The sequence below is a fragment of the Urocampus carinirostris genome, chromosome 7, assembly GCF_059441175.1.
Source record: "Urocampus carinirostris isolate Australia breed hairy pipefish chromosome 7, RoL_Ucar_1.0, whole genome shotgun sequence".
Lineage (NCBI taxonomy): Eukaryota > Metazoa > Chordata > Actinopteri > Syngnathiformes > Syngnathidae > Urocampus > Urocampus carinirostris.
In genome coordinates this window covers 41,450,423-41,476,893 of record NC_142355.1, presented here as the reverse complement: position 1 = coordinate 41,476,893, position 26,471 = coordinate 41,450,423, and the positions used below count along the sequence as shown (strand labels likewise).

General features: G+C 37.9%; 2 protein-coding genes across 5 annotated transcripts in view; one reads left to right on the top strand and one right to left on the bottom strand.

Annotated features, from left to right (window-relative positions):
* parp12a (poly (ADP-ribose) polymerase family, member 12a) overlaps window positions 1–24,278 on the bottom strand; it is a 35,344-nt gene extending 11,066 nt beyond the window's left edge. For all 3 annotated transcript variants that reach the window (XM_088340994.1, XM_088340995.1, XM_088340993.1), the window contains exons 1-7: window positions 23,910–24,278; window positions 9,536–9,671; window positions 8,492–8,753; window positions 8,290–8,406; window positions 5,952–6,087; window positions 4,244–4,421; window positions 925–1,160 (exon numbers count right to left, since the gene is read on the bottom strand). In XM_088340994.1, coding sequence (XP_088197120.1) covers window positions 925–1,160; window positions 4,244–4,421; window positions 5,952–6,087; window positions 8,290–8,406; window positions 8,492–8,753; window positions 9,536–9,671; window positions 23,910–24,229 — 1,385 coding nt within the window. In that variant the 5' untranslated portion in view covers window positions 24,230–24,278. The remainder of the gene's footprint in view (window positions 1–924; window positions 1,161–4,243; window positions 4,422–5,951; window positions 6,088–8,289; window positions 8,407–8,491; window positions 8,754–9,535; window positions 9,672–23,909) is intronic.
* LOC148363344 (uncharacterized) lies at window positions 13,823–20,156 on the top strand. 2 transcript variants are annotated; one of them, XM_088341003.1, is made up of 5 exons: window positions 13,823–13,980; window positions 14,223–14,337; window positions 18,026–18,069; window positions 18,164–18,651; window positions 19,829–20,156. In XM_088341003.1, exons 3-5 carry the CDS (start codon window positions 18,054–18,056, stop codon window positions 19,874–19,876), a joined length of 552 nt encoding a protein of 183 aa, XP_088197129.1. In that variant the 5' UTR covers window positions 13,823–13,980; window positions 14,223–14,337; window positions 18,026–18,053; the 3' UTR covers window positions 19,877–20,156. The 2 variants fall into 2 exon arrangements, with proteins under 2 accessions (XP_088197129.1, XP_088197128.1); XM_088341002.1 differs by lacking the exon at window positions 13,823–13,980 and having other exon boundaries at window positions 14,039–14,337.
* Window positions 24,279–26,471: the final 2,193 nt, after the last annotated feature.

Sequence of the window (26,471 nt, the reverse complement as noted above, 5' to 3'; positions counted from 1 at the left end):
CTGGCCAATTTGCATTTTTTGAGGTGCGCTTTATTGTCTGAAGAATACAGTACATTAGTCTTAATAGGGACACTTTTTCTTTGCATTTCTAAAACATATACATGCTCTTTTTCTTGTATTGTAACTTTAAACACTATGGGTTCCAAAACATGAAGTAAAGATTGATCATTTAATCCAGGGGTCTCCAACCCTATCCAGGTTGAGAGCAACTTTTTGTTCCTAATTAGCGCAAAAGCCACCCAGTATACATTTTAAGAATAAAGGCCTTGCTAAACAGATCAAATGGTAGCTTGATAGCTTGGTAAACATGAGAAAAACTAAAACTAGCAAAAAAAAAGCTAGATAGCATTGAAAAAAAACTATTTCCCTAGCTAGATAGCTTGCTTAATAGCTAAAAAGGCAAGATGATAGCTAGCTACAAAGCTAAAAAGGTAGCCAGATAGCTAGATAAAAAAACTGCACATATTTGCTCAGTCACATTATAAAACCCAGAAATTTGAATTTAATTTGCTGTATTTCCAGTAAAATAAATAAATACAATTTGAACAAATAGGTTATCATACTATTTTTTAAAACATTTCTTAAAAATAATTATGAATACTTGAATAGAATGATTTTGTCCATAAAGCCCATGAACTAAAATTTATTTATTTGAATTTCAAAAATATTGTTTTCTTTTATTGCTATGTTATTACTATGCTATTACCAGTTTTTTTTAAAGGGTCAAATAGATTCTACTGGTAAAAATAAAATAAATTACTAGAAAATCACAATGACCCAACACTGATGAGCTCTTTTCAGATTAGGTCTTCGGGGACATTAACTGTCCTTTGGGGGCACCACAATGGAGACCGCCAATTTAATCACTAGCCCCTGCCAAAGAATAAAATAAAATAAAAAAGAATGCATAGCAGGCGATCTTACTCCTTGCGTCTAAGTGCCACTTCGATGCTGGACAGAAAGCGAGGTCTCCTCCTGATTTCCCGCTTGGTTAAATGTTTGGTATTTTGTTGATACATCGACTGACTTCCGTCTCGGTTTCCCAGGTAGATCACATACTGGTGTTTTCCAGCACAAAAGGAAACTTGTGTCTTTGTTTCCATCACGTACATTTTCTCTAGTTCTTCGGAACTAAGAGAGGCTGGCGTGCTAGGTGTGTTCTGAAGGGACACAGGCAAACAAAATATTTTAAACATACAGTGCCTAGCAAAAGTATTGAACCCCAATAACCTTTGGTCATTTTCAGACTTAAAACTTGAGGCTAAAAAACTGAACATAATTTCAGTGGAACCTAACTTTTTTCAACATTTTATATTATTAAGTTGACAATAGAATAACTAAAAAGTAGGTGTTGCAAAAAAAATTGGCCCGTGTTGTCTCAGCTCAGACAACTGACTCTAGAAGTTCCCTGATGACTTCTTAATGATCCAATGTCAACTTAAAGGACTAAAAATGACAAAGAGTGCTCCAGCGTGTCATTAAGTCCCAGTTTAAATGTATCAGCTCTGTGATGGACTAAGAAGTCTGTGAAAAGAGACACTGGAGGATGGAGAGCAATATGAAGAATTAGTACATCAGGCAGGTCTGGGATAAAGTTGTGGAAAAGTTTAAAGCAGGAATGGGATACAAGAAGATTTTGCAACATTTACAAACCTCCCAGAGCACTGTGCAAGCAATAATAGGGAGCGCACAACAACACTGCAAATCTACGAAGACCTGCCCATCCCTCTGACTTTTAGGCACAAATAAGGAGAAAACAAATCAAAAAAGCAAAAAATAGGCCCATGATCACATTGGATGACCTGCAGGCATGCACAGCTGAGGTGGGACAATCTTTGCACAAGACATTTTTTTACTCGTACTCTGCATACATCCACTGGTCAGGATACGTTCTATGGTGCCTCTGTAGAATGAGAGCATAATGGGGATTGTAGCATTTGCTTCCCTGAGTTTGTAGGTCAAATATAGGCGTCAATGGGCTTTTTTGGCAAGGGATGTGATGTTATGGCTCCAGGACAGGTCCTCACTATTATGCACACCTGGGAACTTGGTATTGCTCATGCTCTCCACCGTAGCACTGTTGATCGTGAGTGGGGCATGACTTGAACTGTGCCGCACATGCGCTAACCACTGCGCCGCCGTGCTGCCCTTTATAAAAACATTTACCGTAAAATTCGAACTAAAAGCCATGCCTTTTTTCCCTAGCTTTCAACCCTGCGTGTATGCAATGATAAAATATATGTGTAAATCGGTGAATAATCAAAAAAAGACAATTGATAAATGTTACTAAATCATTTTTGTTCAAACCTTTTCGACCCAAACAAATTGTTCAAACAAATATAAATCTTGTTAATGTGTTCACATTTTTAAGGCTTTCGAAAATTGGATTTAAGACATTTTAATGCCATTTAAGGCCTTATTTATAAAATAAGGAATTGAATGCCCTTTAAGACTTTACAAGGGAACCCTGAAATAAAAAGCCATAAACATCCAACGAAGTACTCGCATTACCCTGAGATATTGCCTTGCTTTTTTTGTATCAAATATATGACACAATTTTTTATGTGTTTCTTTTGGTGATCCCAAGAGCCAAGAAGAGATCCGCAGGTCCAAGAGCATTCTATATTCGGGCCCCGGTGCTATGGAATGCTCTGCCCACTGAGATTTAGTGGAACTGTTTACATCTAGGCTTAAAACACATTTCTATTCTATAGCTTATGAATGACCTATATTTTACGTAGACAATATCTGTGTATTATTTGTTATTGCAACATCCGTTGCAGCCTAGTCGTTCTGGAAGGGGGATTACCTCGTGTGCGGCCCCTTCTAAAGAATGTTGAGGTTTTGAGTTCTTCCTTGCCCTCACGTAGGTTTTAGATCAGGGGATGGTGTAGTCTGCACTTTGAAATAATCTCTGGTCTTTGCAGCCCTTTGAAACTCCTTGTGTTAAACAGCTATACAAATAAACATGACATGACTTTTTATTGTTAAGCTATTTTACAAACACTTGTTTTATTCATTGTTTTATATTATAGAATATTGTGTTGTTTTGTGCACAATTTCTCTATATGTACAAAACTTCAATATTTGAATAAAAAGGAGTAACAAAAATGTTTAAAAAAAAAATCAAATTTATCGATTAATGATAAAAGCTAGAAACATACATTTTTCTAATGAAAGATAAGGATTGAAACTTTATTTTAATATATTTTATGACTATATAACGCTCTCAAATATTTTATGTCTCAGAAGAAGACATTTTCTCGTCCTTGTCCTAGCTTTCAGGAGGAGACTTTTGTTTGTCTATTTACCCTGTCTCTCTTCACCTGTTTCTGCATCTGTGTCAACAATTTTTTTTCATGGGGTCACTTGAGGGTCTGCTCCACTTGGTGTCTACACTTTATACTCAATGCTTTAACTCTGTGCTTAATGCACTGCGTGGAGGCTTAATGTAAACAAAACACTGCGCCAATGAGAAGGCCACTGCGCCCTAGTGTAGTGGGTGTGCAATTGCATTTTATTTTGGGAAAGTTAAAAAAAAACTTCCTCAAAGTCAAATGCGCTCGCCCCCCCTTGAAGGAGATTTGTGGCCCACGAGTGGGGCACGCTCTACTATATTATAACTGATTATAGCTACAGCACGTAATTTTCTGTAGTCAAAATAACAAGAATTGGCTTTCAATTTGAGATAACTTTCTGGCATTGAATGAATGAATGAAAACTTTATTTCGAACATTAAAATAAAAACAGAACAAAAACAATAACTCAACAACAAAATAATGTTACATAATATGTTCGAAAAGGGGTAGTAAGAAGCAGATGATTATTCATTAAATTTAATGAGTTCAGGAACAGGGCAGCATGGCGGCGCAGTGGTTAGCGCGTTTGCGGCACAGTTCTAAGGTCTTAGGAACCTCATGTGTTGGTTCAAATCTAGCTAGTTTGTATGTTCTCCCCGTGCTTGCGTGGGTTTCCTCCGGTCACTCCAGTTTTCTCCCACATTCCAAAGACATGCATTTCAGGTGAATTGGCCGGTACTAATTGTCCCTAGGTGTGAATGAGCGAGCGAGTTGTCCGTCCCTGTGTGCCCTGCGATTGACTGGCAACCAGTTCAGAGTGTCCCCAGCCCACTGCCCGATGATTGCTGGGATGGGTTCCAGCACCCCCGCGACCCTACTGAGGATAAGCGGTGCAGCTAATGAGATGAGATTAGTTCAGGAACAAACAAACATTGACAGCTTACCAGACCAAACTCCTGCCATTGGCCAGCATTATCCTTCCAGTACCAGAGCCACTTTGTCATCAGTGAGACGTAAGGGTGTTTTGTCACTGAGGAAGTGGTGGATAAGCGACGCACAGAACGACCCTTGCAAGTCATGCTTAGGAAGTCCACCGGTTGCATTGCAAGAGCCTGGATGCAACTGCCAGGAAAATGCATTGAAAATTGAAACTTCTGGCAACATCGCATTTCATTTTTGTTATCCAGCGAGAGAAAAAAAAAAACCAACAGCCAGTAAACTGAGTAAAATTAACATCTTTCTAACTATAACAGTGATCGGCAACCGATGGGGCGCAAACTGACACCGGGCCGCACAGAAAAAAAGAAAAAATCCTTGTTTTGCTTATACTGTATTTATTTGCGTACACATCTACCAGTATTTTTTTAATCAATAAAAAATGTGGGTACACATCACATAAAGGTTTCACGGTAGTATATCACCGTAATCAAGCAATGATTGAGCAGTCGACGGGTATCGTTGACCCCATTTGCTCAGCATTGGATATAACAGGAATTGGGGATGTACCAGTATGGGTTTTTCAAGCCCAATACAGATACCGATTATTGGTGTTGAGAGGAGGTCTGATAACCGTTATTTGGAGCTAGTAGTCATGTGCTGTAAAAGCTTAAAAAATGGCGCAATTTTTTATAATGGAAAAAGAAACAAAGAATATTTGTTTTAAATTTAAATAAAACTTAAATAGCTTTATGAAAACCTTTACAGTGACAACAAAAATCTGAATTCAAACACAAATATCATGACTAATCTTTCACCTAAAGCAAAAACTAACACTGCAGGAAAAAAATTAGGCTTAGCAGCAACTTGTGTACATAAAAAAAACATAAGTAGCTCCCTGAAACTTTTTACAATAGCCTAAATAAATAACACTGTACTTGCAGATGAACAAAACGGCAGCAAGATTTATTTTGTAAGGAGTTTATTTTTGTTAAATCGACATCACTTATCATATGTAAAAATATAGTCAGCATTCATGAAACTGAAACTAATAGCGTCTTGAAAAATTGAACGTGATTTCCTGCAAATGGTTGTGAAAGTTGTCATTTTTAATTGAAACAATTATAAAGGTAAAGAAGAAATCAAACATGGCATGTTGAAGTTTATCGGTTTCCTAGATTCTTAAGTCTATCTGAATAATCATTAATCATTACAAATTAGTTATCAAATAAAAGTAAGTAAGATAGAAATGTATATTAATTAATTAATTAATTACATTTAAATTATTGTTTAGGAGTATGTTATCAAGGTGCCATTCGTCTTCCCCAAAAGTTGCTCTCAGACTCAAAAAGGTTAGAATAGTGTTTCTGCTGTACACAAGGTGTAATGTGGTGTTCACAAATGGGAAGTGAGTGACACTTTTGAACAGTTTTGAATGATCCCATCTGATTTTGAGTGAAGGCTGGTAGCTGGATTTGATCCCATGACCTCAGAACTGTGCTGCGGATGCGCTTACCACTCACCCGCCGTGCCGCTCTTAAGGTAGGACAATAAAACATTTTTCTATGCTAGAGTTCATTTATTGCTTTCTTGCTCTGCCAATCAAATGAAATCTGACTGCAAATCACCAGGCACCCCTCTCCCCATGTGAATGCTACTCTAAGAAATTGCTACTCATACAAGACACTTACAATGTGTTACATAAAGCTCACTTACGAGCTTGATTCTTTTGCCGGATCGCAGTAGTCCTGTTCAATATTCTCCATTTCAGACAAATCGTTCCAGGTCAAACCATCTGTGTCCAAAACCTGCCATCTATAAGGTAAGTGCCAATGGACACAGAAACACTTGTCTGTGGCAAAAACAAAGTCGAAAGTTAGTGGTGTGCACTTTTGTGAGCTGTTGCAAATATATTTGAATTTTTGGGGGAAAAAAACTACTGTATTTTACGCACTATGAGGCACACTGAACTATAAGACGCACCCCCCCAAAGCAGTCTTTTGTCATTTCCTTTTTATACATAAGGAACAAAATAGGGCGCATAAAATTGAGACTAAAGTAAGAGCTGTTTGTTTGTGTATAACCGTTGGGCTCTTACGGCATATGTCAAGAAGTATTGCTAATTAAAATTCACAAAACATTGTTTGCAAATGGAATAAAACCCGGATTCCAGCTGTACTGTAAAGGTGCCGGCAATTCACCACTAGTGGTACAGATGATATGAACAGGACACGGTGGAGACATCAGATGAGTGTAAAAGACATTAGAAGTTATCTTATTTTTACGTAAATTTAAAAACACTGGATTGGCATAGTGCATTCTGATAGGTTAAACATAGCAACCAGAATGATCCTGTGCTCTTCAGCGCTGCATAGTGGCTCCCTTTCCAAAAATGTTTACAAAGTGAAAAAGATCAGAGAGAAAGTTTGTAGGAGGAAAAACATGACACAAAAGTGTTTAATGTTATGTTATCAAGGTTCCCTTCGTGTTCCCCTAAAGTTGCTCTCAGACTCAAAAAGGTTGGAGACCCCGGGCATAGAAATAATGTTTCTGCTGAACACACGGTGTAATGTGGTGTTCACAAATGGGAAGTAAGTGACACTCCTGAACTGTGTTCAATGATTTTCCAATTTTGTAAAAATGTGTAGAATACATATTACACTTTAACTACTTTGCCACATTTCTCTCTTGCTTGTTTTCTTCTCTCCCATGCTTCCTGTGTTGGAAGCAAGCGTAGCGTAAGCTCACAGACTCTCACAAAAGCACCAATTTCAAGACAAAAGTCACATTAAACCAGTAAGAATGCAATCTACAATCCTGACATAGGAACGTTTTAGTCCAAAAGTAAGCTGTTTTTATTTGGTATACAGTATATTTAGTATATATTTTGAATGACACTTCGGGATATTATTTGTGTGTTGTTGCTCAGGTCTAAGGATGGGTATGTTGGCTTGTTATCAAATCAGAGAGAGGAGGATGCTGCTGCGTTGTACCCATGCACTGACTTAAATTATATTAATTTGATTTTTGGCTTTTCAAAAGGCTCCTGTTTTATGTTTATGAATACATGATCTGTTTTATTGCACTCTTTTTGTCGCCCAGAAAAAATGAAAAGAACAAAACAAAAATTGATTTCATTATTACATTTTTGAAATTTCAACATTGAACAATGAAACATACTATAATTCAATAATGTTGTAAGAAAGTTAAACTTAGGGTGGTATCCTGCATAGAGTAGTCACATATTCGCCACAGGATGTGCTGCATCCAAGTCATAAACATACTGTAGTAAGCTGATATAGATACATACAGGTGTTGCATTCATTATAAGACTCATATAAGGCTTTTATTGTTTTGCAGTTGTAGACAAATATATTTTTTCCAATATGGTTTTTTAACATTTTAGGTTGCTGACCCCTTGGTTAAACAGTCTCTCCACTTCCTCACCTGTGCGTCAATAACCTCTTGGTTTAATCCATCCATTCTTCCCTTATCTGCACCACTTATCCTGAATAGGGTCGCGGGGTTGCTCTAGCCCATCCCAGCTATCTTCAGGCTGTGGGCAGGGAACACCCTGAACCGGTTGCCAGCCAGTTGCAGGGCTCTCGATTTAATATGTAACGTAAAAGAACTTGTATAATACTTAGTTGAAAGGTGAGGAAGTAAACGGACAGTATAGACTGTGCCAATCAATATTTCTGGTCCTGTGAGTAAAAATTGTGTGATAATGATACAAGCTCTAATGACTCTTTGTATGTCATTTGTACCACCTGTGGTCTTGTGGTAAGCTTTGGCATCCTCACTGCCACAACCAAGGTTCACTACCGTTGCCAGCAATGATTATCACTTAATCAATCATATACAGAAGTATAAATGCAAAAACTTTGTTTAGTAATGCACACTTATAAATAGTGTATGCATTTAAATCGTATCCACTGTTTGTAAGGCGCACGTTCTAATTTCCGGCCAATTTGGGGTTTTTAAACGCACCTCATAGTCCGAGAATACAATATAAATATAAATCATCTAAAAATTAGAGAACAGGGTTCTTTACCATTAAAAGTGCATTTCTTGATCAGGAAAAAGAGGCAGATTTCATTTTGGCCGGAAGCATTGACTGGCTTAGTTGAACCCAATGACATAGCCAAACTCATTTTAAGTGGCTGGAGTTCTGGGGAGAGGAACAGAGAGGACATGTAAAAAACATTCTGGAACAAAGATGATGACTGATAATCGTTCAGAAATTGTTTTATTACCAGAACCGGCAGTTGCTTGACTTTCCTGAATATTCATAATCATGTATTTATTTTTGTAGGCCTTTGGAAGACCCTTAATCATCTCCAGACTGAATCTTTCAAAACTCTTGTGTGCCATAGAATCAACATGATGGCTCCTGGAACATGATGAGCCTTGTTTGCAGAATCCTTTGGTGAAATAGAACTTACAGATATGAAGTTTGTGGCACTTGGAAAAGAACATACACAGACCACTCTCGCCCATGTTGTAGTGTGGACAGATCTGCAAGAAATTCCAGAAAAACTCAATTCAGGCTGCATCAACAGATCTTTCTACCTATCAGCATACCTGTCAACCTGTACGTTTTTGCCGTACAAAGTACGTTTATTATGCATTTTAAGACATGTACGACGTACAAGAAAATGTGTACGGAAAAACGTAAATTTGTCAATTATAGGTACCTTCCGGTATACACCGACTATCACGAATCGGCAAATCAATCAAGTCAAACAAGTTCTTTGCGGTATGTTTTTTTTTGTTGCATTTGCGTTTGATGCGTTTGCTGTTTGACGCATGCGTCTGCCGCTGTAGTGCCTAATTTCGACTCCCCTGCAAAATCATCCCCCCCTCGCGTGAACGCACATTCTGCTGCGCTTCCACTAGACATCAATGGTTGATATTGTAGTTCGGTTTACAAAATAGAAATGCCAACTAATTTTTTCCTCCAAAAATATCTTTATTTACTCATTTAAATTTAAAGTGTTATTAAAGGATATTTTAGTTACACTGATTACAATTGTTCTTGTTTTTTTTGTTTGTTTTTTTTTATCATTAAGAATATGTACAGAATGATATAACGAAACACATGTACAATATAACATGTTAAACTACATAAATAAACACGTTTGGGGGAAAAAAAAGTGTAAGATTTTTTTGTATTTCATAAGGGAAAATACGACAGTTTGTAAGGGCATGGAGCCGTGGAGGTTGACAGGTATGTATCAGAGAAGACACGAATGTGAAGAATAAAGAAGTGAGCATCAATTAGTAACAGTATTGCTTACATCAGGAAGAAGGTAGGGGTCGTTCTGCAGTAACAACTGGAACAACTGAACTTCAGAAAGATGTTTTACGGCAAATTTCTTCAACAGCTCTGCATTATGAGGCCAAGTCAGGTTGTGTATATAATTACACTTATCTCTAAACAGATAGACAGACAGGTTTACATATACAGTAATCCCTTGCTGTATCAGTTTATTTCACACAGTTTTGATTGGCTAAACCGGGGGTCGGCAGTACGCAGCTCAGGAGCGGCATGCGGCTCTGTAGTGCTGCCAAACAACTTCATGGCGCTTTTCCAAAAATGTTTGCACATTGATAAAGATTGGGGAGGAAAATATATTCTTATTTTAATATAGTTGCTGTTGGGGGATAAACATGACACAGACAGACAGTTTTAACGATTTCCAGTGTGGAACAGATTTTACATTTCAATGAGATGCTGGTTCAAGTTAAGTCACTCTCTATGAGCTGACACCAGTACATTGCTCCTCCGCCTTAATCTTTCTCTCCACTCTCCGCCCCCTTTTAAAGTAAAAGCGTCCCCAGCAAGGCAACAAACCAGAAATGGATCCCAAAGGTATAAAGAGAAATAAAACTAAGGAGAATAAAGGATTTCATGTTCCTTGGACCGAATATTTTGCATTCATTGCCAATGTAGATGGATTGCTTCAATGTTTGCTCTGTAGAGAGAAATAATCATCCATCCATCCATTATCTGTACCACTTATCCTCAGTCGGGTCGCATGGGTGCTGGAACCCATCCCAGCTGTCTTCGGGGTGTGGGCAGGGAACATCCCAAACTGGTTGCCGGCCAGTCACAGGGAAAACAGAGACATACAACTCACTCGCTCATTCATACCAAGGGACAATTAAGATCGGCCAATAAACCTAACATGCATATTTTTGGAACGTGGGAGGAAACCGGAGTGCCCAGAGGAAAGCCACACAAACACGGGGAGAACATGCAAACTCTGCACAGGTAGGCTGGTAGCTGGATTTTATCCAATGACCTAAGAACTGTGCCGCGGACATGCTAACCACTCATCTGCCGTGCTGCCCAGAGGGAAGTAATCAAATAACAAAAAGGGTAATGTGGGAAAAAAACTTTTCCACTGGGCTATACAGTCGCCCTGCGCCTTTTCTGCCAGGGCGCCAAAACGTTGCAGTCTCAGTTGTACACACATATGTAAAACTGCTTGGTGAACCTACATTACCTTTGCGCAAACCTTTTTTAATTTCAAGTTTTTCTAAATGGCATAATGTAAACAAAACGCTCGAGACTGACAAAAGCCCAAAAAGCAGAGGAACATGCTTTCTATCACCCAGAGAGTTGGACTTTTCCACAAACTAATAGAACGTAATAGCATTTTTACGCCACATTTTGTTGTCCAATAACGTCCAGGGGTCTTGAACCTATGGCTTTTTTCATGAGTACATATGGATTGGTGATAAAATGCTATCAGTTCAAATACCTCCACAACATTTCAATCTTGGTGAGCGCAAGTTTGGGTTTGATGCGTGAATAACCAAAGCTACTCTTATACAATAGATCATTTGGGCCTATAGATAGATAGATAGATAGATAGATAGATAGATAGATAGATAGATAGATAGATAGATAGATAGATAGATAGATTGCTGTAAGTTGGATTTTGTAATTTGTGCACCTTTTTCTGAGTAGTGGACAATGCTGTGGTGCTTCTTTCTGCCACGTGGCACTGTGAGATGTCACCCAGCATCCACCCCAAAGAGGAAATCCAGCTTCTACTTTCTAATTTGTGTGTAAACACACTGCACTATATCTCTAGCGCGCAAAGAACTTTGACATTTTTATTGTTCAATATCTCGTGTATCCATTTGATATGGTTGGTGTAAAAAGCTAAAGAAGAGGCAAGCCGTTTCTTTTGAAATGAACGTGGAACAAGAAAGCTTGATGAGGTTGAGAAAATGGTTGGATTGCTTTTTGTTCATCCACTTTTTACCATGGAGGAGGAAGTCACCTAACTCTTCCAAAAGTAAGTTAAACTTAACTTTGTTTATCTTTATCTTTATAGTCAAGTCATGCTTATTATAGCCCTTAATCACAAGGAGTCTCAAAGGGCTTCATCATTCAGCCTGCTTTGTAACGTATACGTCGGGCGTACAACGTACGCAACGTCTATGCCCGGGTGGCCGACAACTTTTTCAAGAAAAAAAAAATAGATATATATTTTTTTCCCAAATCAAACATTTGCTTTATTCTGATTTCGAAAACTTCGTTCGGTTTGAAAATTTCAGAATTTCGGTTCGTTTGGCAATTTGCATACTCGGCAGCCGATCAGAAGCCTGCATCGAATAACTTAGTGCTTCCGGACTTTCCCGAGCGTTATAAGGTCGCACATTTGCATATCATTTTCCAAAGAAGACGCAGAGAGAACACAAGAAAAATTGATAAGTGGTTAGGAATCAAGCCAAAACCTCAGCCCCAGAGAAAGATTCGAAAGAAGCTAACAAAATTGATGACGCTACAAAACGTACATTAAAAGCATCGTGGAAAGAGGAGTTCACGTGGCTTGTAGCAGACGACGCAACGCAAACATTGCATGAATGAAGACGAGTAAATACAGGTACATACTGATGGCTGATGGAAAACAGCGATGTCATATACATGCAATGAATGTTAAAGTAGATTTATAATAAACTTAATTTTTAAGTGTTGTTCTGTTGTATATTCTGATTATCATACCTTCATACATTGCAACAATGGGTTTTTTTTTTGCGATTAGTCGTCTTATTGTGTTTCAAGTTGGAAAAAATGGGGCAGGCAACTTTATGGCTGGGCAGGCAACTTTTCAGAGATGTCTTCCCTGGTGTACGGTAACTTTTTGTTACGAGTTTCAGACACTGCTTCTACTTTCAGTGTAACAAAGCTATTTAGAGAGAGGCTGGCTAGCTGCCTCTAGCACAGGATTTCCTCAATTTAGCCATGTTTCTGCGATGATCGAAATACAAGCGTTTTTTAGTAACCTCAGTAATATAACTGAATCTGAATCTAGTGTTGGTGGGATACAAGCTCCTTAGGGGTAGTTTGTGAAGGTTGTTATATAGCTTAGTAGTAGCAGTAGGCCGGACCTGTAGCCTCGATATTGCTATCTCTCTCAACGCCACCACAGTCCCTTCCTGGACGCAATAACAATCCACGCGGCACCTTTTGATGATCACCTCTTTATTGTACTCTTCAGACTGAGAGTCTGATTTAATTGCTGAATGGTTCTTTTAACTGTAACAAGCTGCTAAAAGCTAGCTGTAGCCGTGCTTCGCAGTTTCTTTTGAGTGGACACATTGACTTGTGGGCCCACCACGCTGCTCGATAGACAGCATACACCAGCCAATTACAGTTGCGCACTTAGGTAATCATACCCATCCCAAACCCACACAAACAGCCATCTGCCCTGTCATAGTTTTTGCTGTGTGTTGTCTGCTGCAGAACAAAAGCACGATACGTTGATATCCATTGGAATAAAGACAATTCAATTCAAAATCCGTGAAGCAGTGAAACAGCAATACCTGAAGTTCGAAATAGAGCGGCCTTACTGGAGTGCTTTTTGATCACTTTGTGTCTCCATTGTTTGTATGTGTCCTTGAGCTTTGTAGCCCTCATTCTCGGTTGAGTTATAAAATACAGTGAAATCAATATAAGACGGTGATCTGTTAAAGTACTTTTAATTTCATGCGCCTTATAATCTATCCAAAACTGTTTCGCCTACAGCTGCTTTTGGAGGTGTGCTTTATAGTTCAGAAAATACTGTATTTGGACTGCTTTCATGTCACAAATCAACTCATTATAAGCAATGTTGGGAATAACACTATATATAGATCGCTGTTTTTAGTAACCTCAGTAATCTACCTTTTTTTTTTTTGCCATTACAACACTGTTTCTGTTAATAATGGTCAAAAGCTTGGCGTTGTGTATGCTTTTGTGCGTGTTTACGTACATTTTTGTTTTTTTTAAGATACATTTTCCTGCGTGCGTTTACATTCATATTGTTTTGTCTTTTCAAGTACTCTTGCGTGCATTAACTTAAATTTGTCTGTGTATTTACGCAGTTTTTTAATGCAGGTTTTAGGTGTTTACCTACGTTTTTGTGCGTGTTTACATACGTTTTTGTGCGAGTTATCATACGCTTTTGTGAGTTTTTACGAAAAGTATTGTGCGTCATGTACAGTGTCATGCTTGTTTACGTCCGTTTTTGTGTGTGTTTACGTATGTTTTCGTAAGTGCTTACATACCTTTTGGTGCGTTTTACGTACATTTTTCTGCGTGTAAATGTTTGTTTTCCTGCTTGTTACCTACGTTTCTGTGCATGCTTACATACGTTTCCGTGTTTTGGATTTGCTCAGGAAATTTTGAATTCTTTGACATACTACAAACTTCTTTTCAAAGTAGCAGAAAAAGTTACTTTCCCTGGTAACTAATTATTTTTACTAAAGCATAATTCAGGTCCTAAAAAATCACTTTTGCAAAGAAATGTGCCCAACCCTGGTAAAAATATCTAATGGTGTGGCCAATGACGTTTTAAGGGGCAAAATCACGTCATCCGCGTATTTCCGGTCCTAAAACAATAGTCTAGATTCAAGTGTTGCGTTGCGACACCTGATATTTACCTGTTCTGTGGTGTCAAACAAGAAGTAATGTGGTGTGTTTAAAAGTTTAGGTGTGGCTTTCTGGAATGTTTCTTTTCACTGTTACTGCAACTTGAATGCGGAAGACAGCCGAGAGAGCAACAACCAAAGGTGTTCTTTTTGTGATTCGTTTATAAGTACGGTAAGACATATACAATATTTTTTCATCCCAAGGGGGCTTTTACATAAACTAGTCTTGGTCATTCGTTTGACTCATTTTGGATTTTTGACTTTGTTAATCTAAATTATTTTTTATTGGTAAGTTTGAATAATGTGTTTTATATTTGTATATTTATCATTAGTACTGAATTTAGAGGCTAAAACTTTTGTGGCTTCAGAAAATTGTAATTTTGATAATTGTATTATATAATAGCATTTACATAACAAACACATCAGATTGGCATGTCATTTTCCTTATCGTAGGGTTATTTTAGTTTACTTTATCTTTAAACAAAAATATTTAATCAGAGATATATTTTTTTGTACATTGAATACGTATTGTCTTGATAGGAGGTAATGTTGCTTGTTGTGAGTTATTTATTTATTTATTTATATATTTTTAAATTAAACAATGAGGATATTTTATGTTATACAATATTTTCTGACACATTTTCTACTAAAACTAAATAAATACCAAAACACAGTATTGATTTTCTATGCATTGAATAAGATGCAAGAAAAATGTGGATAGTTTTAATAATATTGTATATTTCAAATAATTTGTTAAATAAAATTAAAAAAAAAACATTTAAACATTTTTAAACATTGAAAATGTGCAATATAAGATCACAAAAACATTCTAGCAGGTAATATTGCAAGCTGAGTTATTTATTTTATTTTACAGTTTATTTGCAGTAAAATGAAAAAAATGTGGATATCATTAACAAACTTTTTCTGCCCAAATAAAAAATACTTAATCACATTGTAATTTTTGTATGGATTGAATGTATATCGATATCTATATATATCTATGTATCCATCTATATCTATATATCTATACAGTGGAACCTCGGTTCTCGACCATAATCCGTTCCAGAACCCTGTTCGAAAACCGATTTGTTCGATCACGGAAATCATTTTTCCCATTAAAAATAATATAAATCGCTTTAATCCGTTCCAACACCCTGAATGTTTACCATGAATGTTTAACGTAAACATAAAGCTAACCCAGGCCAATCGTACGTTCGCGTTATCGTAATCTTCCGTACGAAAGATTATGCTAACATAAACGTGAAAAAATAAAAAAATCAGATCGTTTACAAGTCATTTAGCACCCGGGTCTCCACAACAAGTGGTGAGCGGTTCATTGGAAAGGGGGCTCCGTTACAACACCCTCAATGTTGGGCTCCGTTCCAACACCCTAAATGTTTAACGTAAACTTAAAGCTAACCCAGGCTAATCGTACGTTCGCGTTATCGTAATCTTATGAATAGGATTTCTTACCTTTAAGGTGGTCAGCAGAAGGGGCTCGCACACCTTCATATTTGGCTATTAATTCTTTCTTAAATGCAATAGTTGTACGCACTACTTTTCCTTTTTCACCTGTAGCAACTTTGCTGCTTGCACTGACTTTCTTCGGAGGCATAATAAGGGGCTAAAACACCCGTACACCGCTCAGCATCGCACCCTAGCGTACGCACCCACGCATTTCTCGAAATTTTTGGTCGGACTCCGATTTGTTCGAACTGAGAGGCGTTCGAAAACTGAGGTTCCACTGTATATCTATATCTATACATATATGTATATATCTATGTATGTATCTATGTATGTATCTATATATATGTCTATATATACAGTGGCTTGCAAAACGATTTGCCCCCCTTGAACTTTGTGACCTTTTGCCACATTTCAGACTTCAAACATAAAGATATAAAACTGTAATTTCTTGTAAAGCATCAACAATAAGTGGGACACAATTGTGAAGTGAAACACACTTTATTGGATATTTTAAACTTTTTTAACAAATAAAAAACGAAAAAGTGGGTGTGCAAAATTATTTAGCCCCTTTACTTTCAGTGCAGCAAACTCTGTCCAGAAGTTCAGTGAGGATCTCTAAATGATTCAATGTTGATCTAAATGACTAATGATGATAAATGGAATCCACCTGTGTGTAATCAAGTCTCTGTATAAATGCACCTGCACTGTCATAGTCTCAGGGGTCTGTTTAAAGCGCAGAGAGCATCACGAAGAACAAAGAACACACCAGGTAGGCCCTAACCCTAACCCTAACCCTAACCCTAACCCTAAACCTAACCCTAACCCTAACCCTGTTGTGGAGAGGTTTAAAGCTGGATTTGGATACAAAAAGATTTCCCAAGCTTTAAATACCCCAAGGAGCACTGTGCAAGCAATAATATTGAAATGAAATTAGTATCAGACCAATGCACATCTACCAAGATCGGGCCGTCCCCCTAAACCTTCAGCTCATACAAGGAGAAAACTGATCAGAGATGCAGCCAAGAGGCCCATGGTCAATCTGGATGAACTGCTGAGGTATACAGCTGAGGTGGGAGAATCTGTCCATAGGACAACAATCAGTCGTATACTGCACAAATCTGGCCTTTATGGAAGAGTGGCAAGAAGGAAGCCATTTCTTAAAGATATCTATAAAAGGTGTCGTCTAAAGTTTGCCACAATCCACCTGGGAGACATACCAAACATGTGGAAGAAGGTGCTCTGGTCAGATGAGACCAAATTTGAACTTTTAGGCAACAATGCAAGACGCTATGTTTGGTGTAAAAGCAGCACAGCTCATCAACCTCAACACACCATCCCCACAGTCAAACATGGTGGTGCTAGCATCATGGTTTGGGCCTGCTTTTATTCAGCAGGGACAGGGAAGATGGTTAAAATTGATGGGAAGATGGATGGAGCTAAACACAGGATCATTCTGGAAGCAAACCTGATGGAGACCGCTAAAGACCTGAGACTGGGACGGAGATTTGTCTTCCAACAAGACAATGATCCAAAACATAAAAAGTAAAAGCTACAATGGAAACATTCCCCAAAAGACACATCTTGGTGTTAAATGGCCAAATCAGAGTCCAGACCTCAATCCAATTGACAATCTGTGGAAAGAACTGAAAACTGCTGTTCATAATGCTTTCCATCCAACCTCACTGAGATTAAGCTGTTTTTCAAGGAGCAATGGGCAAAAATATCAGTTTCTCGCTGTGCAAAACTGATACATACCCCAAGCGACTTGCTACTGTATTCGCAGCAAAATGTGGCGCTACAAAGTATTAACTCAATGGGGCTGAATAATTTTGCACACCCACTTTTTCTTTTTTTTTTTTTTTTGTTAAAAAAGTTTAAAATATCCAAAAAAGTGTGTTCCACTTCATGATTGTGTCCCACCTATTGTTGATGCTTCAGAAGAAATTACAGTTTTATATCTTTATATTTGAAGTCTGAAATGTGGCAAAAGGTCATAAAGTTCAAGGGGGGCAAAAAGTTTTGCAAGCCACTGTATGTATCTATCTATCTATCTATCTATCTATCTATCTATCTATCTATCTATCTATCTATCTATCTATCTATCTATCTATCTATCTATCTCTCTTTCTCTTTCTCTCTCTATGTGTATATATATATATATATATATATATATATATATATATATATATATATATATATATATATATATATATATATATATATATATATATATGTATGTGTGTGTGTGTGTATATATATGTATATGTGTATTTATATAGATACGGTCGGCAAACCGAACACCATTTTTTGCAGTGTATATTGATATTATTTGATATAATGTGATATGTTCAATGAAATGTTATTTCTGTTAATGTTTTCCTTTGTTTTACCAGAACTTTCAATCATTTTTGAAGTATAACTATGTGGCCAAATCAAGGTAACTGTACTGGACATAACATAACTATAATTATAGTTGCAGTGGTTTAACATTATTACAAGTAATGAAAATACTTTCTGTTTATTTACATCAGGGGCATTCAACCCAGCCTACCCTCCCGGTTATAACCCCACCTACTCGACTTACCATACAAACCCTACATTGGTCCCACCAGTAACACCTCCCCAGCCCCCATATCAACAGTACCCCTCTGCCCAGTATCCAATGGGTGTGATACCCAACGCCTCCCCGGTTGTAACGCCCTACGTGAGTGGTCCAGCACCTCACACCTACCCTATGGCGCCGGGTGGGTACCCAATTGCCCCCGTTGGAGGATTCCACCCCGGTGCTTACTCGCAACCTCCAAAAGGCTGCCAAAACCACCTTTATCGGGGTCACTACAACAACATGGGACATGCCTACCATGGGGGGTACCCCATGAAAGGGGGGATAACTGGGGTCCTGACTAATATGGCCGTTGGATTAGTGGCACATAAAGCCCACAAAAAGTTGAAGAAAGGGAAAAAGCTGAAAAAAATGCGCAAGTTGTATAATTATGGTTCCTATCCGCATGGCTACAAGGTGGGTGACTGAATGATTTGATATTATTTACTTTTGGAAAAAGTTGAGCCTTCTTTAAAGGTACAAAGTGTATTATTTGATCACTGGATGTTGCTGTGATATGTCTTGCAACCCAAAACAAGTGCTAAAACCACAAGGAAGAATACAAACTATGGAGACTATGGAGTGTTCAAAACGCACCACTCTTTCTGCCCAGCCTACAACAAGGATTTTGGTTTTGCCGGTACTCTTAGAAGATGGTGTATTGTTATTGAATTGAATTTCATGTAATGAAAATTGTTTGCAACAAGATTAAAGTGCTAAATTTTGTATATTTACGGTTTGTATAAGTATGTTCAAGGCTTTTGTAAGTAACCTGGATTGCTAAATAATGCAAACAGTTCCTTTGAATAGGGAACGTTTTAGTCAAGTTATGGGTTAGAGTAAGTGTTTGGAGGTTAGGATTAGGGTTACCATTTTAGTTTGTTTGTATTTTTGTTTCTTTCTTATTTATATTTTTCCCTTTTTTGAAAAAAATATGTATCCTGAAACTAATTATTAAGTAGTGCACAGTTAGAAAAATATATAAGGCAACAGTGTGTATTTTCTCACGCCTCTTAGTTGGAAAAAAAAAATCATGGATTACCACATGAACGTGCATTTAAAAAAGATACTTGTACGTCAAGAAATTTGTTTTTATTTTACATGACATGAGTCTGACCAGGGGGCGCTTACATGATTGACCGCCATTTTGTTGCTCAGGGTATCCCAAGAAACCTCAAACTGTCTGAAACCTGTCTTAGCGGGAAAAAAAAAAAAACACGCAAAGAAAAATGATGTGGATTGATAAATTCGAGTCTCCATAGTGGGTAAATCTTCCCTAAGCTTTGTCACTCTTGTCTTAGGTTGTACTACACAATACAGTGACATCTAGTGGTTAAATATTATTAAACAGTTTCCCTTTGTGTTAATTTTTTAATTAATGAAATCTTTTTTTTACACTTGCATGCATTTGACTGTCACAACGTGTAGTATGTTGATGTTTTTACAGTGCTGGTGTCAAGGGTAGAATGCTCCTCTTTGGAGGATTGACTACTGTTGAATTTGAGCTTCAACAGTCAAACATGACTAGTTATACTTTTATTAATACATTTTTCATTCAATAATGCACTGACAAATGTTTAATTTGTCCCCGCAGTATTCTTCAAGTAGCAGCAGCAGCAGTAGCAGCAGCGACTCGGACTGAGGTCATCGTTCAACTGCACTCGATTATCCAGATATGAAGGATTTCACTGCTAAAAAGCATTATTGATACAAAAACTCAATAGATGTGTACTATACATAACTGCTATCTTAGAATCACCGATATGCTGACATTTGCTTTGGTGCTACTGTACGCCACACGCATAAAATGTTACAAACATTGATCTTTTTTTGAAAGTATGTAATCGTCTTCACTGTTTGTAGCGGGGATTTGCAATAATATATGTACAAAAGGCAATTAAACATTAATTGTTTTTAAGGTACCCCGCGACCCTACTGAGGATAAGCGGTGCAGCTAATGAGATGAGATGAGATTGTTTTTAAGGTAGCTCAGAAGGTAGAGTGTCGTTTTAACGCTGAGAGGTCGCAAGTTTAATTCCCAGCTCCTCCGAATGCAAGGTCGACGCTGACGCTGCTATCATTGTGTGAGCGTGTGTGTGTGAACGGGTAAGTGTGAAGCAATGTTCCCTCTAATTTTTCATGGGTCTGAGCGTTCACACAAAGCCGGTGAGCAACGCTTGAAACAACATTGGCAACTAAATCGCAATCAAACATGTCCAAAACATGACATAACGTTACACTCTGCTGAGTTTCCGGCAGTGCAAAATTATTTTTCACTTTTGAAAGAATTGACTAATGTACGATTGCAAAGGTTGCAGGGCCTACAAACGTCATTTATTTTACAAGATTTCCATTTCTTTTATTCCTGGTATCTTGTGTCGCATAATAATAACATTTTGGGGGCTTATTTAGTTGGTTGCACGATACAGAACTGTATTTAATTACATTTTTAACGTTTTCAAACGTTTTCCTCTTTCTCCCTGTTTTTTTCTCCTTTTTTAAAAAAAAAAATCTTATTGTGTTTATTTTTTCTTAGCTGTTACTTTTTTCTTGCTTTTTTGTTCTCTATTACCTGTTTTCCTTTTTTTTTGCTTCTTTCTTTTCTTCTGGCTTTTTTTTCTGAATTTGTCCTGCTCTTTTTTTCTCTTTTTCTCTCCTTTTGTTTCGTTTTTTTCTCAGCTTTTCACTACTTTTTCATTTTGGGTTTTTTTCTTTTTTGTTCTATTTCCCCCCTTCCTTTAAGTCATTTTGTGCACAATTTTACATAATATTTGGTCGTGTAAGGATTAAAGAAGCAAAAACAACCTGAAGAGGCGTTTGGGACCCAAAATTCTTTTTAGTGAGCCGAGCCGAAGAAGCCGATTCTCGAAAAACTCTACTGACTTTACTCAACTTCGTTCTACTTTGACATTGACTTCAAAATACCACATTTAGGACACAGCGTCAGGGGAACCCGTGTATTTTTACCTTCATGCACTGTAACTTTGACTTAATTCACTTTTTAATTGGCAATTTCGAGCCCTCATTTTTGTGAGCTGGCTAGATTTTTTTGTGCGTGGAAAAGCTCTGGGTAGGGCGCAATTGCGCACACACGCAGCTTAGAGGGAACATTGGTGTGAGGCACATCGTGAATCGAATCGTTCAAGGAGATTTTTAGTGACTTGAAAAGCGCTAGTGCAAGCCATTTATTATTTACATTACTCTTTTACTCAGTTGGGCATTGGTAACAGTGTAAGGAATAACAGGGTTATTTTTTCAATAACAAGGTGATCTAACTTATTACTTTTTTCGCAGTTATCGTTACTGACGGTCAAAAGCATTGCGTTACTTTGGCTGCAGAACTCCAACGGCGGTGTGTCCCCGCACACCTGACGTGGTTTTCCGCTCTCCTTTAAGTTTTTACGTCACGTATATCAGATCATGTCACCATTTAAAATAGCGACTATCATATAGTGTTACATATACAGTGTAGTGCTGCAATACTGAATTGACAAAAACCATTAAAATCGACGATTAAAAGTGTTGGCAACTAATAAGATCAGCCATTCGTTGTATCACGTGATTTATCAGCCACCAAGAACGTTAAATCAATGCAAATTCAGGGATCAGAATGGAGATTTTCATTTTCAGCTGAAATAACCAGGGTCCAGGGGCCGCAGGCCCCGGCCAGGTCCAGGGCGGAGCCCGGTGGGGAGCTCAGGGGGGCAAACCCACCCGAAGCCAACGGTATTTATCTTATTTGCTATGTGAAAATTGCACTAGAATGAATTAAATCCAACAAAACAGAAACCATGTATTTTTTTCAGTTTTAAGATGTTTAAAACAATTGGGGGATTACAATGTTACAACCATCACCATTGTTGTTATGTTTTGATGATGAAGATGGACCTTGTATTTAGCTACTAATCAACAAAATATATGAAAATATATACATTAATAACCATTCATCATTAATTTGAAAATAGAATGCACAAACTGAACATGCTTAAAGAAAATACATGTCAGTCTGTGACAGTCTTCTCCAGCCATGACCACTTAAATTTATTCTTGATTCCTTTATCAATCTCGGAGACAAAAGCCTCGTCTTCTTTTCTTAGTATTTTCATATTTACTTTTTCAAACACTCATTTCACCGTTTGAAAAGACCGGAAGGAGCGCCATGTTTGAGAAAGCCAATGCTCTGAACAAAAGCTCTGCTGATTGGTTATCAGCGAACCTATCGACCAATGGTAGGAGTCGATCTATTTGTTGTGTGTTATAGATCTAATGCGCTGCGCTTCTTTTTGCCGATTTTTCTCGCGATCTCTAACTGCTAACTTGGGGTGATGAAACAGTCACGTATCATACCTCACCCCCCCAAAATATTTTCTCATCGAATTTAGACGATTTACGCTAATGACCTTTGGGGTTCAAAAACAGCGGAAATCCGCGGATCCGCGGAAAATTCTGATCCCTACAAATTAGAGTGCTCACCATTTCGTTGTGACACTGGGAATTGTAATACCTCTTTGTTCCCGCATAGGGCGCCAAGTCAGTTTTTTTTAAGTTATGGTTAATAATTTTCAAGGGAACAGACAGCAATACAGAGAAAAAAAAATCAGAAAATAAGTATAAAATAAATAAAGTAACCCCTGACCCTACTGGGGATAAGTGGTGCAGATAATGGATGGATGAATGGAAATAAAGAAAAATAATGATAATGGCATGTTTAACTCTACCCAAGGGGCAAACTGTCTTTTTCCTTTCGTTATTGTATTACTCCTTTGGTTTCATTTTTCCATTATCTTTTTCCTCCCCTTTATGTTCATTTAGTGCATTATGTTATGTTATAATTGTTATTGTAGGGATTAAAGCAACAAAAACAACCCGAGGAAACGTTAGGGACAGGAAAGAGACGGATCTTTTGAGATAGAAGTCAAAAAAAACAAAAACGGTTCTCTAAAAATAGTCAGAATACCTATCTCTCCTAGTAAACTCAAAGACGTCAATGCAGTGTTTCGAATTTGCTAGAAAAATTTCTGAGTCTTTGACATACACCAACCTCTTTGAAAAGCAACAGAATTAGTTTTTTTTTTCGGGTGACTATTTATTTTTAATATGTAGTAATTCAGTTACTAATTTAGCTACTATTTGGAGGAAGTAGTGAGAAACTATAACTGATTACTGTACTTTTTTCAATTAACGTGGCCAAGACTGACTGTTAACAATTACTAATGGAGAAAATGTTATAATTTCAAATTTTAAGGAAAACGGAAGCTCTTGTCGTCCGTCTTTGGATCATATATATATTAGTACCGGTAGTTAACTCTGAACCATATAGATGTAAATTGTCAGCATTTATACAGCGCTTTTCAAGTCAATGAAGACCTTCCAAAGAGCTTTACAATATGCTTCACACTTTTCCCTTTTAAACACTAACTAACCGATAGCAGTGTTAGGAATGCTCTTGCCCACATATAACATGGACGAGGTGGGAATCGGGCCTGAGACCCATTGATCCCAAGACGAGTGCTTTACCTTCTTTAACTACTTTAACTAGGTGAGTCCCAACAGTAGAAAACAACGAGATGTTGTTTCTATTCATATTTAAATGTAAGCTTTATAAAATGGTGCAAAGATGCTTCCTAAATGAGAACAACACAAGGGTTAAATTTAAATCCGAAAGACGTACTTACCCAAAGACACATGTGCCCAGCACATAGAACTTACACAAGTGCAAATTTTCACATTGGGTACACTTGTCAGTTTTTTTCTGGCAGAGCCGAAGAGAAGTTGTGGCCACGATAATACTGTTCCGTCGAAAAGTGTGAATACCAGAGTGGTCCAGGACCCCCTCGTGCACGGAGAATAAGGAGGACTTTTCGAGGACGTCAGGAAGAGTCGACGGCGCGGCATGAGGAAAATTTTGCTGGAATTTCTCATCCAGGACCCCAAATTCCAAACTACCTTGGTTGTCACAGAGCGTCTGGGTGATGAATTCAGCCACGCTCAACATCCTTTCGCTAGTGTGACTTTCTTCCGGCTCCCGGCTCCCGACTCCTTTTATCCTGTTTTTTTTCTCCTTTGTGAGGAAATGAAAGTGAAACTCGAGATTTTGCAATCACGCCGCGCCCACTCATGATCATTCAAAAATCACATTCTTAATAAATGGTATTACGTTCCCATACGTGTCAACCTCCACGGCTTCATGCCTTTACAAAATGTTGTATTTTCCCTTACAAAATAATCTTACACCATATTTTTTTCAAACCTGTTTATTTATGTAGTTTAACATGTTATATTGTACATGTGTTTCGCTATATCATATATATTGTTCACATTTTGTTGAAAGATACTGAGTTGCTCGACATGAATGAGGTTTATTAGAAAAAAAAAAGTTCAAACATTAAGGAGCTTGGACGTTGGCTGTAGAAGGAAAAAATACATGCAAATATAATTAAGTAGAATACTACATTTTCTTATTCAAATTATTAATTCTTTTTTGGGATTAAATTGTTGTTGGTAATATACTGATTAAAGGGATAACCACAAACATGTCTTTATTCATTTTCTCATTTTATACTTCCTTTTTTTCCTTAACTTCTTTATACAACAATAATGATTCGTAATATAATGCATCAAAGCAAGTGAGCCGTTTGAGAGCCTGCTCTCTTTAATGAGTTGAGCCCAAAAAGCCAGTTCTCTGAAATGAGACGGACTTCCTTTCACTACATAACTACCACATGAAATCCGAGGCGGCAGATGCATGCGCACAGTAGCATCAAACCGCTTGCTTTGTTTGCAACGGAAAAAAAAGGATACAGAGATAGAGGCTGACCGCGGCGAACTTGTTTGACTTGTCATAGTCGGTGTACAGTGCATCCGGAAAGTATTCACAGCGCTTCACTTTTTCCACATTTTGTTATGTTACAGCCTCATTCCAAATTGTATTAATTTAATCTCTTATCTCAAAATTCTACACAAAATACTCCATTATGACAATGTGAAAAAGTTTTTTTTTTTCAACTTTTTTTGATTTTATTAAAAATAGAAAATTAAGAAATCACATTTACATAAGTATTCACAGCCTTTGCCATAAAGCTCAAAATTGAGCTCAGGTGCATCTTTTTTCCACTGATCATCCTTGAGATCTTTATACAGCTTAATTGGAGTCCACCTGCAGTAAATTTAGTTGATTGGACATGATTTGGAAAGGCACACACCTGTCCATATAAGGTCCCATAGTTGAGTGTGCATGTCAGAGCACAAACACCAAGCATGAAGTCAAAAGAACTGTCTGTAGACCTGTGAGACAAGATTGTCTTGAGGCACAAATCTGGGGAAGGATACAGAAAAAAAATCTGCTGCTTTCAAGGTCCCAATGAGCACAGTGGCCTCCATTATTCGTAAATGGAAGACATTTGGAACCACCAGGACTCTTCCTAGAGCTGGCCGGCCTTCTAAACTGAACGATCGGGGAAGAAGGGCCTTAGTCAGGGAGGTGACCAAGAACCAGATGGTCAGTCTGTCAGAGCTCCAGCGTTCCTCTGTGGAGCGAGGAGAGCCTTCCAGAAGGACAACCATCTCTGCAGCAATCCACCAATCAGGCCTGTACGGTAGAGTGGCCAGACGAAAGCCACTCCTTAGTAAAAGGAACATGGAAGCCCGTCTGGAATTTGCCAAAAAAGCACCTGAATGACTCTCAGACCATGAGAAACAAAATTCTCTGGTCTGATGAGACAAAGATTGAACTCTTTGGTGTGAATGCCAGGCGCCATGTTTGGAGGAAACCAGGCACCGCTCCTCACCAGGCCAATACCATCCCTACAGTGAAGCATGGTGGTGGCAGCATCATGCTGTGGGGATGTTTTTCAGCAGGACAACGACCCAAAGCACACAGCCAAGATCTCAAAAGATTGGCTTCAGAACCACTCCGTGAATGTCCTGGAGTGGCCCAGCCCGAGTCCAGACTTGAATCCGATCGAACATCTCAGGAGAGATCTGAAAATGGCTGTGCACAAACGTCTTCCATCCAACCTGATTGAGCTTGAGACTTATTGCAAAGAAGAATGGGCAAAACTGCCTAAAGATGGGTGTGTTAAACTTGTGGGATCATATTCAAAAAGACTTGAGGCTGTATTTGCTGCCAAAAGTGGATCAACAAAGTATTAATCAAAGGCTGTGAATACTTATGTAAATGTGATTTCTTAGTTTTCTATTTTTAATAAATTCCAAAAATTGTCATAATGGAGTATTTT

Excerpts from the sequence above, each read along its gene's own strand:
- LOC148363344 (XM_088341003.1), top strand. Across the intron at positions 18,652-19,828 it reads CCTATCCGCATGGCTACAAG|TATTCTTCAAGTAGCAGCAG; the intron begins GTGGGTGACTGA and ends TTGTCCCCGCAG.